Here is a 16,318-nt window from a genome sequence, read left to right on the forward strand (position 1 = left end):
TTTCCGAACCAATGCAACTTAGGGTCTTTCAAGAAAAGATGGTACTATTTCTTAAAAGGCCGGCAACGCACTCTCAGCCGTATCACTTAACATCAGGTGAGCCTGACTTGAGATTCTGTAACTAACTTTTCGAACTCGCACAGCGGTTTTCACAGCGGCGGTCGCGCTCAAATCAGTCGTAAAGCAGTCATTTTACGATTTGGCATTCTGATAAACAATAAACTACAAGCTTCCTCCTTATCAGAATGTCTACAGAATCGCAAGGCTGTTCTAAAAAAAAGATTATTATATCAAAAATATGTTGCAGACAAATTATAAATGCGGTTACAATATCAATAAACACAAAATTTTCTTCGATAAATTTCTCGAAAAATAGTGCGTTCAATTGTGTGTAATTACGAATTTTCCGACAATAATTAATATAACTAATTTATAAAATACAGCATCAGCATCAAAACAATAGTGTAGATCTTGCTAGTATCTAAAAAAATATCTGATGGAAAATTCTGATTAATATTATGTTTAGATACCATTGATTTACCGAAAATTATCTTTATTTAATTATAATTTTCAGTTAAAATATAGGAAATTGAAGATTTTTTTTTAATTGGTTTGAATATATTAGTTGAGAAGAATTTTAATAACAATTGTTCATTTACATTTTTTTAGTAAAGTGTTTTGCTTTTACACCATGGATTCGTTCGGAACACAACAAAATAGGAAAGTGCATACTTAACAATGAAAACGATGGCAAAACTCCATGAGTTGGGTTTCAAATTGCTATCGCATCCACCATATTCACCAAATTTAGCTCCCAGCTACTTTTTCCTGTTCTATTATTAAAAATTCTATAAAAGATTTTTCTACGTACGAACTTCTCAGCCCACCTAATATTCTTAAAGGTTCTTGAATTAATAAATTCTACATAACACTTTATATAATGACAGGTCTAGAAAATGTTGCTAATGATTGTAAGTGTAAAGTAGGAATTGTCGATTAAAATAACAATAACTTACTAAATAGTCTTGGGTAAAATCGTTAGTAATACACACATACACAACGCTACTTTTCAAATAGTTACATTAATGTTTGCCTGTACATCGAATATAACATGTTACAATAAAATCATACGAGGCTACGTACCTACGTAATATGCAAATTAATGTCCTAAAGTCCTATTACGGTTTAGAGTTAAAAACAATAACGTCCGTTTGCTCTTCATAATAAATCTACGAAAGTTGGTATGATCCTAAACATCTCAGTAATTAAACAACAAACGCCACTTACGCCATAATTACGGCTTTGTGAAAAATCGATTCGGCCAAGATTTAAAAAGAAACCAACTAATAAACATGCTAACAAGCACGTCACCTGTTGCAAGTTTGAGAAGGACAGCACCTCAGCCAATCAGACACCAGCGTCCGCCCACGTCGCCCCCCAATTGGCCGGCGGGCGCGGGGCAAAGGGGCGCCTCACAATCAGCCCGTTAAACACGACAGAACGAAGAAAAGCGCCGCATTGAGCTTTTGGAAGCTTTTCGCGCGGGAACAGAAACATTCAAACATTTAATTCGAAATTCAAATATCGTGTAATATGGACTTTGTGCGTTTAATTTAAATAAAAATTAAAATGAATATGTCGCTGGGGAAACAACCTACGGACCATATTAAAAGGCCCATGAACGCCTTCATGGTCTGGTCCAGGGGTCAGAGGCGGAAAATGGCACAAGATAACCCGAAAATGCATAATTCTGAAATTTCTAAGCGGCTGGGTGCTGAGTGGAAGTTGCTTTCTGAAATGGAAAAACGGCCTTTTATCGACGAAGCGAAACGATTGAGGTAAGTTTTTAAAAGAAGAGGCTTTTAAATGCTAAATTCCTGACAAATATTTATGTTAGGTATACATAGATACTTCTGCTACTTTCGTGAATATTAAAATGCAGACAAAACTTTATTGCGGCCCATAAGAGGCAATACTTAATTGACTAAATACATTTAGCATTAACAGCTGTTGTCTGTGCTATTTTCAAAGAAGCATTTCAAAACCGTATTTTTTTTTAATGTTCCAAAATAACAGGCTATCCCCTAGATTTTTAAAATATATCTATAACTCTTATTCGTGTAATACTGCCGTATATCAATCCAAAAAAATATTTAGTTGTAATGGGCGTATTTCAAAGCCAATTAAAAAGAAACTTATTATGTAAAACGTTCATGCTGTAAATTATGTTTTAAATAACAATCTTAACCTAAGCTAACATTAAAAACATACTTTATTAAATTTAAAATAGGTATTTGATAATTTTTAAGCCAATTTTTATAAAAACCAAAAGATTCTTTTTATTTTTTGGTATCTTTATTTCCAACTGTGTTTAGGTCTGATAAAAATAGATAGAAAAGTACTTTAGTAAACGGTCGTTTCGTCTAAATACATAGACTCATTTTATAAGGGATAACTCTCTTATTTACTTTCTAAAATGTATATTTACTGACATATATATTATATGTTATAGTTGAATTATAACATTTCTAAGGAGCTTATTGTTAAATAAATCTTTAAGTTATTTAAGTTACAGAATATTCTGACATGACTCATACTAATCCAGTGGAGACATTTTATGTAGAATTATTAACTTTATGTGTGCGTGGTATAGTTTTGTAACATATTTTTCGAATTATTTATTGCTGCATGGGCAGCATACTATTTAAGATATGCGTGTTCTTTATGAACACATTCAGGATATCATTGGTGCTATGCCAACGATGCGTCAAGAATATCCTTTTCCGAATGATAGCATTAAAACGATCAGTTCGGGTCTAATCAAACATACCTAAACAGGCCACGAGTAAAATAAATGACAATACACCTGGAAAATAATAACATCAACTTCTGTTGAGCTTCGTGAAAACCTCCGGGCCGTTAATCCATCCTTTATCAAACACTGACAAACAAGCTGGGAGTTCTTATATTAATAATTATTTACACAAACAAAGGCTCTCTCAAACACAAAATATCACCCGTTTATTATTTAATTAGACGCTATCTGGGTACAAATAGAGAAACAAACATCATTATCGTAAGACAGTTTGATAAGCCCCTTGTTCTTGGCTTTTATAAAGGATCACATTGTAGATTATAAAAAACTTAAAATAGTGCTAGAAAGATGAATCCAAGGATTTTATTTAATTTAAATTTTATTAAACCATAATATAACTAAATAGACCAAAGACAGTAAATTTATTTGTTCTTTAAAACGGTGTCTTTGTTGGAAGTTATTGCACATCAGAGGTTCTGGGTTCATTCCCGGTGAAGTAAGTAGTAGGCACCGCAAACTCAGCTAGAACTGGGTTGGAACTTAATTAAATATTTATGGGTTCATTTGTTTCATGATACACAAAAATGAACACAAAACTGTTTATATACAGATTTATTTGATATGTACTAAAATTTGAAAAAAAAAGGTTTCATCAAAAGACTGCCAGAACTGAACTTAAACAAAGATAAAGTATTTATTATTTTCCTAATCTACATAGTAATAATTAAACATTATTAAATAGAAAATTGAAACAAACCTTTAAAGCTGGCAGCATTTCCTGCTGCTATACTTATTCGTTGAGCAAGGAACGCTCTTGGGTCACTACTACTACTATCTACCAGGCGCCAACTTAAATCTTTAATAAACGCCTGTGCACTTGAACCCCACGGCCCAAGAGTCTCAAGGGAACAAAGTCGAAGATTATAAATGAAATTTAAAAATATGTATTTACTATTTTATTTAAAAATAAATCATAAACTTCAATCAAATCGAATCTATAAAAAAACACTTATATGATCTATACCTAATCTATGATAAGTAGCTGGATTGAGTTTGATGACATTTTTGATTATTGATAATAAAATGTAATTTCACGTTGGTATAACTTTATTAGTGAAGGTCATGGGTTCGAATTTCGTTAATAATGATGTAGATTAATAGAAAAATCTGTCGTGTTGTTGTATCTTACTATAAATATCGATAGAGATTTAATATCTCTGTATCATTATTATAATAGTCAAAATAATACCGAAAGATTTTGTTTATAAGGTTATAAAAATATTTAATACCTATATATTTAAAAACATTATGAACCACTTTTAGAAAGGTTTTATTAATAAATCACGCAACTTATTCTAATCATTCGAATAAGAGATTGGCACAACTTTCAATAGGGATTATGAGTCCGACGTATGAAATTTCGATGTAGCCCTCTTAATGTCCGTAGCGCTAACACCACCTTTGGTTCGCGCCTTGCAATTATTATTTTTATGCTGTATTTACTAACAAGAATTGATCTTTAAAAGTATATAAAGTATTATTATGTATTTCTAGTTATTATCGGGTCATTACGTAGGTATACAGGTCCAACACGCAGAGGCCGTTTCGAGACTCACAGTTTTTTTATGAGCACGCCTGATGGATGATGTTTGCAATAATATAGGTCTATCGGAATGGTTTGGTGAACTGAATTATTATTATTAAAAAATCATCAATGAATAGAATTGTCTATGTATTGTGTATAAACGTAATCAAATTTAAAGTCACCTTAAGAATACAGTATTATCTTGTACAGTGGATAAAAACGCCGGCCGGATGTGTATATTTCTTATCCTATTTTTATTATTTGAATTAGGTTTTGATTGTCAGCTTTTTTATTTGCAATACTATCGTGTTTATTTACGACACTTATGGGTTTGGTTTTTAACTACAAATAACTATATACAACACAATACTAGGTACTCTGCAGAGGAGGAAATTTTTAGTTCTACGTGAAACATAGAGTATGTGTTCTGATTACGTAAATATTTTTTATAGATCCAAATGACTGGTTTGCGGTACTTTAATACTTATTTTTTAATTACCATTAGCTATGAAATAGACGAGTCTACTTCCTAAAGTAAAAGGGTGTAACATATCATTTTACTGTAGTACCTAATCTTTAGATTATAAGTATAACTGAAATTTATTACTATTATTATTTTACTTAAATTAAATAAAACGTCTTCAACATCTTCGTACTTGCGTAAACCAAAGACTAATGATTTACATAAAATGTAAATAGTGAGATATATTTAGAAAGAAATATAATACCTGATTATTGACTGTGATTTTAAGAAGGGTTTATTAGTATTTGTGATTCAATGCGGATTGGTTTAATGTGCAAATAAAAGACTAAAAATTCATCTTTAACTTTTATATTTGTATATAAAATAATAATGCTTTGAATAAATAATAATAATAATATTGTTTTATTAAAAGATAATTAAGACAAATCGAATAGCTAATCTACTAGTTGTGAGATAATGCTAACATGTCAGCTCTTAATAATGGTTTTCTATTAAGTTTGGGATCTACTCTTGCTCACATCTTGAACGTATAAGAATTACGACAGTGCTACAGCATCCAAAGTGATGTAAATTTATAGATATAAAAGCAAGTACTTAATCAGGTGGATTGGTACAAATAAAATCATTTTCATCCAGGCTAACTGGTAAAAAGAAAACAATAAACAAACTAAATTAGTTGAAGAACACTTAGGCAGTAACTTATGATACAATATTTATTTCACGAAAGAATTCAGATGTGAGAGCTCTCCTTGCTGACACCATACTAGAGGCGAACAGGTCATTATCAATAGTCTAATAGTCAAATTATTTTAAATATATTTTTACATAGACTAAACTTGCCTTAGACAGATAACATGGAGAGTTCCTGAAACACATGTTCATGAACAATATTGTGTGCTATTTCATTTGTTGTTCGGCGCAGAAGTTAAAAGCTTACCACTACCGTATATCGCCTCCGTGGTATCAGTTTCTCAGTCCAATGTACGCGTCAACATACCCGGAAGATACTATGAGATTCAATGACATAGATTTTTTTTTAAAGACAGTTCACACCAATTGACCTAGTCCCATGCCAAGCTGGTGAAGCTTGTGTTATGAGTACTAGGCAACGGATAAACGTACATATTATAGATAGATAGACATATAAATACATATTTAAACACCCAAGACCTAAGCACAACACCTAAGCTCATCACATCGATGTTCGTCTCAGCCGGGGAACGAACCCGGGTCCCATGGATTCGCAGTCAGGGGTACTAACAACTAGACCAATGAGTCGTCAAGAGAAACATATTTGCTTCCGTCTCTAGGAATCTTTACAAACGAGATCCAAAAATTATTAACCAATATTTAAAAGTGTTAATACGTTTGCATTTCATTTGATAATTGGCTCGTCGTTTATTATAATCTAAAGCAAATCAATTGTACAAAAAGCACCCCAGAAGACAATTATCTAGCATTGAGGCTATAATATCTGGCATTGTTGGGGGCGGGACGTTATCGCCCGCCAGCAGGGCTATAAAAACAAGCTTATGCTCGTCTGCAGTGGTAGGGTTACGCCTTTGTTTTTCTCGTACATCTTTGCTTTTTATTCTTACAATCTCTGTAAGGGATAAGTACTAAGCGCATTACAATTACATCATTTGTATTCGATTTTAGTTTGATTAGAATATTAATTAAATTTTTTGTTAAATTTTTATTTAAAGTAGTATATGATTTAAAAAAACAGTCTAAAAGTTTACTCCCTTCAGTAAGTTACTACTGTTTCGCCCCTCTCAGTCAGATTGTGTTTTCACCTTAATGCAAAAGAGATAGATTTTAGTTAAAAGTGAATTGGCTTTTTTAATTTCTATAAATAAGGGGTTAATGTTTTTATGCAATTAATACTTTACAATTATTTATGTAATTTATTACCTAAACAAGTATTAAATTAGGATCACACTTTTATTATGATTTGTAACTTCAATCAAACAAATCGAAAATTATAACTTTTTTATTAAAAATCTAATAAAGTTTGGCCAAATTAAGAATACTTTTTGTTTGTTCATACACTATCCTTATTATTAAGGATACATCCAATACGATAATGTCGATTAAAATAAAGTATATAATTTTAAATTCATAGGATAATATCGCTACTGTAAACTCGCTCCGCGAACATATAAAGATCTCTGTTGTGTCTGAGAGACCATTTAGTAGAATATAACCACTCAAACCATTCATTCCCAATAAGTGGTCCCAGTATGACCCACGTGTTTCCCTATCGGTCACACAATGGTCAAAAAGCCGCTCCCCTATTTACTTATTTTTATCAGTTATGTTTGATCAAACACAATTCCAATGCGATACAAATAACAATGTCTTAGTTTTTTATGGAATCTGTCGAGTATTTGATAATTGTTATCGCCCTATTTTGTTTCCTTGTGAGACGTAGAATAAAATATTTTTGTAATAAGTTATTGTAATAATGTGTCAAAATTCAAAATCATTTCTTCATATAGGTAACACAATGTACACTTATGAACGTCAATAAAGAAATACATATTAAATGCTTCTAATTTTACATTTACTGCCAGTTCTCAAATCAAGGGCGTAGAACGGAAGAGAATAACTGGCAATAAACTCTTCGCCACTCTTTTTTGTGTATTTTTGTTATTAAAATAGTAAACTATAAAATTATAATAATCTTTTAACAGTTAAATATTTGGCGACACTTCGTGGTAACTTAAAATCATAAACTTGCTAGACCCGTTACTACGACTTAGTCATTAATTGAATTATATCAATGCGTTATAATTCATTCTACGCATATTTTTTTTAAAATAGCTCAACTGTATCTAGAGAATATGTAATAGCCATCGCCGATAATTAATTAACTAAAAATGCATAGACAAATAATTTAAATGTATAATAATTGCTAATTGTGCTACGGCGTAGCACGGCGCTACGCCGAGCGAAAATTACACTAATTGTATGTTGTTTTATTAAATAACATACTGCACATCCAATAATAAAAGTGATAAAAGCCTGCCACTGTATCCAAAAATCGTGGGTCAGTGACCGACGCTATCAATTCGCTCATTACTTTGTTTGCGGAACAAACACGATATCCTCAAGAAAAACACACGAATATCGATAGAAAAAGATAAGGCAAGTGCGACTTCGGTATGTCTATTTTGGGTTCAGTATATTTACTAATTCTAGTAAAATTATTAGCGTCTTTTATTTTGTATTTAAATACTAATAGCTTATATGCTAAGGAAAATAAGAAGCTTTAGCTTTAAAATATAAAATAAATGCGAATATTTAAAAATAGTAGATTTTGGCTCTTGAACAAACCGCTCCCTTTTTTATGTCTGGGCCTCAGATTTCTGTATCTGTTTCACGATCATTTATCAACCTAATAGGCAAGTAGGTGATCAGCCTGTGCCTGACACACGCCGTCGATTCGCCATGATGCGTTCACCGTTCAAGCGCACGTTGAAATTCCATTGGCGTAACGATCGAACCTCTGCACTGGGATGAGAGTCTCTCTGCTCTATCTTTACCTACTTAAAAATTAATCATTAGTATTTATTTAATGGACATGAGGTGTGTTTTTTGTATACTTATTGGATTATCAACTGTCAATATTTGCGTTTATAAAGAAGCAACTTAAAATACTGTTTAATTCTCTTACGGTACCCAAAAAGACGATATTATTTATCGTACAGTTTTTTGGCGGAGTTTAATCGAATTGTGTAAACATTGATACGATTCTCGATATGAAAGGCGATTTCTTTCCCTATGTCGAAATGTTGGTATAAGAGGTTGTTGAGGGCAGTGGAGGTCATACATGTTTACTTCGAAGCACTCACACTTGACTGGAGTTAATTAAATAATAAGTATCCATTGACAATTATCGTATTTAATAATTTTTGACAATGCAGAAAATAAATTAATGGGAAAAATAAATGTTATTATAAGACAGTTAAGTAATTTATAAAAGAGTTTAACAATATTATTAAGCTTAGTAATAACAATCATAGCTAAATACATACTTCTATTCTTGAGATTTTTTAAAAGTAATTTTATGTTCCGTAAATTAAATGTAATTTTTTTACGGAACTTTTTAACACACAAATATACAATATTTACAATTTTTTATCCCAAATAGTATAGTAACGATAATAAAAAAAATTCAAAATAGAAAATTCAAACAAAGTCAAAAATTTTGTACCTATGTGATTCGAGTTAGGGTCCTACAAGAAAAGAGCGCTCGCAAGCCCTCTGGCATTGAGAGTGTCCATGGGCGCTATTACTTAACATCAAATAGGCTGCCCGTTTGCCCAATGTTTCATAAAAAAAAACTTTAATGCTGGCAGCATTTCCTCGCTGTATTGCTATATTTATTCGTTGAGCGAGGAAAGCACCAGCTCTGGGGTCACCGGTATTATCTATCAGGCGCCAACTTAAATCTTTAAGCGTCTCTGCATTTGAACCCCACGACCAAGGATAATAATAGTAATTGAAAATGGAAAAATAGTAATTTACTTGTTTCTTACATAAATTGGATACGCAAAAGATAAATCAAATTTGTTTTTCAGAAATACGTTGAAGAATTAATTTGCGTTTCGTTTTACATAGATTTTTTTTTAAATTGTTGTAATTTTATCTAAATGGTTATTTTTTTACTATTGTAATGTACTTATAAGCGTAATATTGCTAGTATTATATTTTATGAAAGTTAATTTCTTCATGGTCAAAAATATTCATGTCATTAAATGATTCCAACAAAATTATTGCTTCAGAGTTATTATTGAAAGTTAATTAATTTTAACGTTCTTAATGAGAAATAAATATCTTTAACCGTAATTTATCACAGCTTTAAATAATGTTAGATTTAATTAATTGATTATTACATATAAATAAATAAGTAGGAAAAAAATAAAAATAAAAACTAATACGAAACACATTTGAATATATGTACAATTTTTAAGCTATATATTTGATACCTGAGATCGTATGAGCACTATTATCCATAATTAAAATATAAGAATTGAAATTAGTTTTAATAAAAAAGAACAAGTAACCAAAGCATTCGATAACCTCAACTATCAACCCTCAGTTCCATTCGAATAATTACAATCGACTCGCTGACAATCGCGATTCTATCACAAAGCTTGCATAATCGGACACTCCGTCGACAATCCGCCCACCACTTAAAGTCACAACCACCAGCCGCATCTAACAAATCGTATCTTTATCCCGCATAAATAGGGTTGCAATTCGAACGGCCCGTCACTCGGACATAGTGATGGGCGCTGAACAACATCGATTCTGACAGGACAATGCAATAATCCACGTATTGTTCGATTGACATTGTTGTTTTAAGGGCGGCGGGTGACAATTGTACGCTTTATTGCATAAATAATAATGTTATTCGGGCCGGTGCCGTTTCATTGTGCCGTTTTGTCGACTTATGTATAAGTTATAAAGTTAAAACTCGATCGAATTGAATTACATCGCTGAATCGTACAAATTGGGTGCGCTGCGTGTATCCGCATTCTAAAAGAGCTTTTGCCATTTTATATTCAAACTAGCGTTGGTAGTTTTTTGTTTATGCATATAACTGTTATATTGATTTGTATTTGCTATATTATAATGAATTTCATTTATTATTAACAACCACTATGTGGAACCCGCTGCCCTAGGGCCTTTAGAATAAAGATACCAATTCTTAAAAGGCAACGCACTTGCGAGCCTTCTGGCAATGTGCCCATGAGCGGCGGTATTAATTAACATCAGATGAACCTCCTGCCTGTTTGTTACTAATAAAAAAATATTATTACTCTGAAATTAATATTTATATAAAAAACTAACATCTACTTAACAAAGTCAATAAAGACAATAAAATAATTAATTAAATAAAAGCTTTTTTCTATTTGAATTACGGAAAGATTTATTACATATATTATAGCACATAGAACTTTTTCGTTTTTAATCTGGATTTATTAGAAGAATTGAGATAATTAAATTTAAAAATGGAAAACATTTCAGCGTCATTAAATGTTTATATGTACCTATATTACTGAAATTGGATTTTTAACATAGCTCAAGAAACAAAATATATATTTATTTCTCACGATAAACATACTGATCTACACTGCGTAATATCGACCATGAATAAATGATTTGACACATTTTAATTACTAAATATTGTTTTAACTAAAACGTCTTACATTTTTATCAAAGGTTACATAAAATTATATACTTACATAATATCAAGTATTAACACATTATAATAAGGTTGCATAAGCATTTTTTTTTTCATTTAAGTTAAATTTTACCACATATGACTTAAAGAGTAAAGTTGGCATCTGGTAGAAGGACAATCATAGAGCCAGGACAAAATCAAATTGGTTGCTGATTTTTTGCTTTAACATATTTTTGTTGTTATTATTATTTTTTTAAATTTATAATGCTACAAATGTCATTATTTTTTTTTTTTGTATCTCACACACTGTTTTGTTGTGTTTTTTTAATATTTTTATTACTCTTTAATGTTAATATTCTACGGTTTCGATATTTGTAAATATGTGAGGAACATGTATACTAACTTTTTTAGTATAGTAGTTTATTCTAAGAGTACATTGTCTTCACATATAATTATTTAACAAATGTAACAAAATATTGTAAACCTATTTTAAAAGAGTAAGTGTGGAGTTTCTTGCCCATTCTTCTCCACACGAAACTACCTTTTGGAAGAGGCAACTAGAATCTTCTTTATATATTTTTTTTGACGTTCAAAAGTGCTATTTTAGATGGTCTAATTGAAATAAATGATTTGACTTTGATGGTATCGGTGACCCCAGAGTTGGTGCTTTGATCAACAAATAAGTATCACAATACAGCGAGTAAATGCCGGCGTTAAAGGTACACTGGCCACAGGGACAAAACATTTTAATTATCTATTATAAACTTATTTATATTTTAATTATATATAATAAAAATATATTTACTTATATTTTTATTATAATTAGTACCTACATAAGGTTAACAATATTGTAAATATGTACTGTAAAATTGTATAAGTTTACTAAATTATACGTTCAAAAAAAATATAACTATGAAAAACCTAAATATTATACAATGAGTAATACTTATTACAAATTACTTCTTTAAAATAATTACGTTAAAACATTTTGCGTATGGCATTTTATATTTGATAATTAAAATTTCCAATTGTATATAAACTTCCGACTTAAAATTAAATAAATTTCCAGAGCCCTGCACATGAAAGAACACCCAGATTACAAATACAGACCTCGCCGGAAACCAAAGGCTCTTGTGAAGAAAGAACCCAAATTCGGTTTCAATATCTCCGGTCTAATGGCACCAGTCCCTCGTCTGGTCACTCCGCTCCCACAGCCAGTGCCACAATTGCCCGTTCCACATCACTTTGACAAGCCGGACCTTGGAAGACTGTTCCCACCACTGCCTTATCCGTTTTATCCCTTTGCGAAGTTACCGGATGACGGGAAATTGGCTGCAGAACTCGCACACTTACAGGTATGTGTTTCCGCTTATAAATCTATATAAATTACCAAATAATATATTAGCCTAACCATAAACCGCTATAGATGGGATATCAACCCATCTGACCCTCCTTTCAAAAGAACTCGTTTTGGCCAAAACTTACCGATATCCAGATTGATATATCTCATTGATTGCATTCTGATAAAGGAGCTAGTTCTAGATATACATAGTTCACTCTTTGTAATCAATTTTCCTCTAGTTTATATAATTTATTTTTTGGTTTAATATTTTTTATTACTTGGTTATGTTTGCCTATAACTGCTTGTCACATTAAAAACTGTATCTTATTTTTGTTGTGCCAATGTATCAGCGATGTCAAGCTTATATTAATAACTAACCGCTTATAAAGGTTGACTAAAACCTGCACAGCGTACAGGTGTATCGTCAGTGCCCCTTAAGAAAATGGCAGGCCCCATTTATAATTGTAGTCTATGTATTGGCCGTGTTCTGTAGTGTAGTGGTTCAATGTAATCTGTCTGTGTACCCTGATCTTCCTAAATATAATCTTTATTATTATGCATATCTCATAATTTTAATTAATAATAGTAATGATGAACTGGCGATACAACCTCTTTTAACCCATGACCTCAGACATTACGGGTTCCTCTCTATGTTCCTTTAATGATGAGCAAGTATGCGCACATTGAAAGATCAATCCAAGTACACAGCTAAGATTAGAACTCTCAATTTCAGGATCTCATATTTAACCAAAGGGCTAACATTTGCGCAACCCTTTCGCTCTTTTTAGATTCACCAATTAACCTCTGTTTTAATAGTGATTATGATTGATATTTAAACATAGGACTCGGACATAACAGTCCAATTATTTCCAGGCCCTTTACGGCGGTGCGTTATACAGCAGTGCACTATACAATAGTGCATTATCGCCTTGCGGATGTCCGCCACGAAGGACGCCGTCACCACCACCCGATGTGAAGCGTCCGGTAGCTTACATCCTCATGAAGAGTGATGAGGAACCTCCTCAGCATGTTATATGAAGGCCGGTTGCCCTCCCAGCGCGACCTTACCAGCACTGGGAGAGGCCGTCCACTTCGACAGAGAGAGATAGCAGCACTCCCGACAGTGTTTAAAGTGTCTCTTTCGCTCTTGAACAGTTTTCGTTTTAGTAACCTGCGTGGCCGGTGTAGTCGTTAATAAATTAATGTATAAATAAAACTAGTCTCTAAGCTTTTATCCTGTATAAAATCATATGTAATAAGTTGGTCTTTTACACGCAAAATTATTGCTGTAGATAGTTATTTAGACGCTTTATGAACTGAAGTAAGAAAAACAAGAAAATTTAAATATTAGTATTGAAAGCACTGGCAGACGAATAATATGGCATATAAATATATTATATAATTATTGTTAGTTACGCTAAAATTATCTTAAAGAAGCTCTCGATTTAAGAAAGACTGATAAATTTATTTTTACTGTAACGCGTTGCAAACAACCACTGTTGTGCAAAATTTTAATTTTGTTGCGTAAATTCAATATTATCTTGTGAGTTTAAGTTAACATATAGTAAACTAGTACTTTTTAGGATTAGATAACCATACTCTGAGTCATTCATTAATAGTAAACGGTTATTTAAGCTACATATAAAATAATGTATCTAACATATTAAATAATATGATGAGATATTTTAATGGACGACTCGGAGTAGAGAAATATATACCGCGGCGATGGCTAAACATTATTTTTATTATAAGCCAAAAATTTATATATTGTCTTCCTTATTTAGAATTGATTGTAAATAAATAGTAATTAACTATGTAGATTTGATGCAATATTATCGAGATATAGACTAAACTTTAAGAACTAAATCCTATTTAGTTAATTTAACTTTTCTGTTAAATTGTGTTTAAATGGAAATTATTCTTCAAAAAAGTTAAGATCAATAATAATTGTTAGGTTTAGTTTAGTGAGAGCATTATATGACATTATGTAAATATCTTAGGTAAAATAAGTAAGTATTTTTAAATTGTTTTTGTGAATACTGTTAATGTTTCTTATCGTTAAATATTAAGTAGTTATATTCAATTATTAATTGATATTTCTTTAATTCGTTTCTGGCTTTGGTTTAGAATTAAGAAACTGTAAGAGAATTCATACAGTCGCTTATTTTGTTTCTTTGTTTTAAATATTATAAAGAATAAACCATATCCAATAAAATTGTTTAAAATCTTCTATTTAAAATTTTAAGCCTCTTTTGTTAGCAATATGAATTGTAAAATACTATTGTTATTATGAATTATTACGTTTAATTTTTATACTTTTGTATCTATGTTTTAGTTATTAATAAAATGGAAATACTAAATTTTGTTATTATTTCTCGTTACGTTTGCATAAATAACAAAAATATCACTAGCATATTTTCAATCGATAAACAAGACGCACTCTGATGCCAAGAGACACCACCGCCTATGCACTCAACATAAATAAAATATGACACAAATTCAGTAAAATCTTTTCTTGAAATGGTGGAAGAAAAACACACTTACAGAGAGGTGTTCGACAGGTGCGACTAGCCTTAGTGGCTTTAGATTAGAAGTTGTATATATCCTTTCTATATGATTTGATCCAAACAACATATATATATAGGTATATATATCTCGCATAAGAAGATAAAAGAAAAGTAGGCTTGACCTCGTAGCCCATCCCTAGATCTCTATAGTATGTAAGTATGTATATTGTATACACATATACATATGTGTATACAATATACATACTTACATATTTGAGCATTGTTAATAACCTTGAATTAAAGCTTTTTATCGGAGATCTAAACTGGTGTATAGGGGTAGTATTCTCGTGAAATTAAAAGTAATAGAAATCGACATGTGTGCGAGTCTCGAGCCACTTGAACGTTACTTCAGGGAAGGGTTGCCAACACAGAGAATCCAAAAATATTTTCCATAAATAAAATAATATCATTCTATTTTTTTAAAGAACACCACATTATATATAAGACTTTACTTAATAGTATACAATTATTACAATCTATCTATCTCGTGCATGAAATTTACAGAAAATATTACACTCAAATCTCATATGAATTTAGTTTTATTTATTATATATGAAACGAGGTATGTTAATAAAAATGTTTAAGCAGCTACAGATCTTTATCTGACTTTAAAGATTATGTTAAAAATAATATTAAACATTTTAATCTATACTGTAATAATAATAAAAATAAATTTAAAATGTTAGGTCCCCGTGGCAGTGCACATGATGACAGCATTAAATTATAAATCATTTTTTAATTATCATTATTACAGATACCGGCAAACTTCTTGAGCATTAAACAAGGGAGTGGGGGAAAGTTTGCGCATCGTACACATACGAGCAAAAAAAGTGTCTAACTATTTTATTTAACTGTAGAATACTTTTTACGTAGATAACTTTTAAAAATAGTTAGTTTTAATTTTTGTAGACTGTTAGTGTATATCAGATATTATTGTGAGTTGTTAAATATAATTTTTACTACCTTCTAAAATATGATGACGAGAAATGAAAACCGGCCAGGTGCGATTCAAGCCATACAAGGAAAAAAAATGAAAGAATATATTTATTTATGTATTTATAAATACCCAAATACATCCCAGCCTATAAATGTCACACAGTGTACTTAGGAGGCAAAGGAACGTGGAAAGAAACGTCAACTGATTTACCAATCACGCAATCGACACGTCACTCTCCAACAGTGATACCTAAAATTCGCTTCAGCGCAGGCAAGGACATTTGTTCAAGTTGTTTGCCGGTATCTGTACTATGTAGTTTAAGAAAATTGTAAATACTGTATATTTGTGTGTTGGAAATAAATAATATATACTGTTTCTTAAAATCATTTTGC

General features: G+C 31.2%; 1 protein-coding gene across 2 annotated transcripts; it reads left to right on the forward strand.

Annotated features, from left to right (window-relative positions):
- The first annotated feature begins 1,524 nt into the window (after positions 1–1,524).
- On the forward strand, positions 1,525–13,937 carry LOC125056023 (transcription factor SOX-14-like). Of its 2 annotated transcripts, none has more exons than XM_047658835.1 (3): positions 1,525–1,838; positions 12,150–12,435; positions 13,281–13,937. In XM_047658835.1, exons 1-3 carry the CDS (start codon positions 1,630–1,632, stop codon positions 13,458–13,460), a joined length of 675 nt encoding a protein of 224 aa, XP_047514791.1. In that variant the 5' UTR covers positions 1,525–1,629; the 3' UTR covers positions 13,461–13,937. The 2 variants fall into 2 exon arrangements, with proteins under 2 accessions (XP_047514791.1, XP_047514792.1); XM_047658836.1 differs by having other exon boundaries at positions 13,296–13,937.
- Positions 13,938–16,318: the final 2,381 nt, after the last annotated feature.

Source organism: Pieris napi, chromosome 14 (assembly GCF_905475465.1).
Source record: "Pieris napi chromosome 14, ilPieNapi1.2, whole genome shotgun sequence".
Classification (NCBI taxonomy): Eukaryota; Metazoa; Arthropoda; class Insecta; order Lepidoptera; family Pieridae; genus Pieris; species Pieris napi.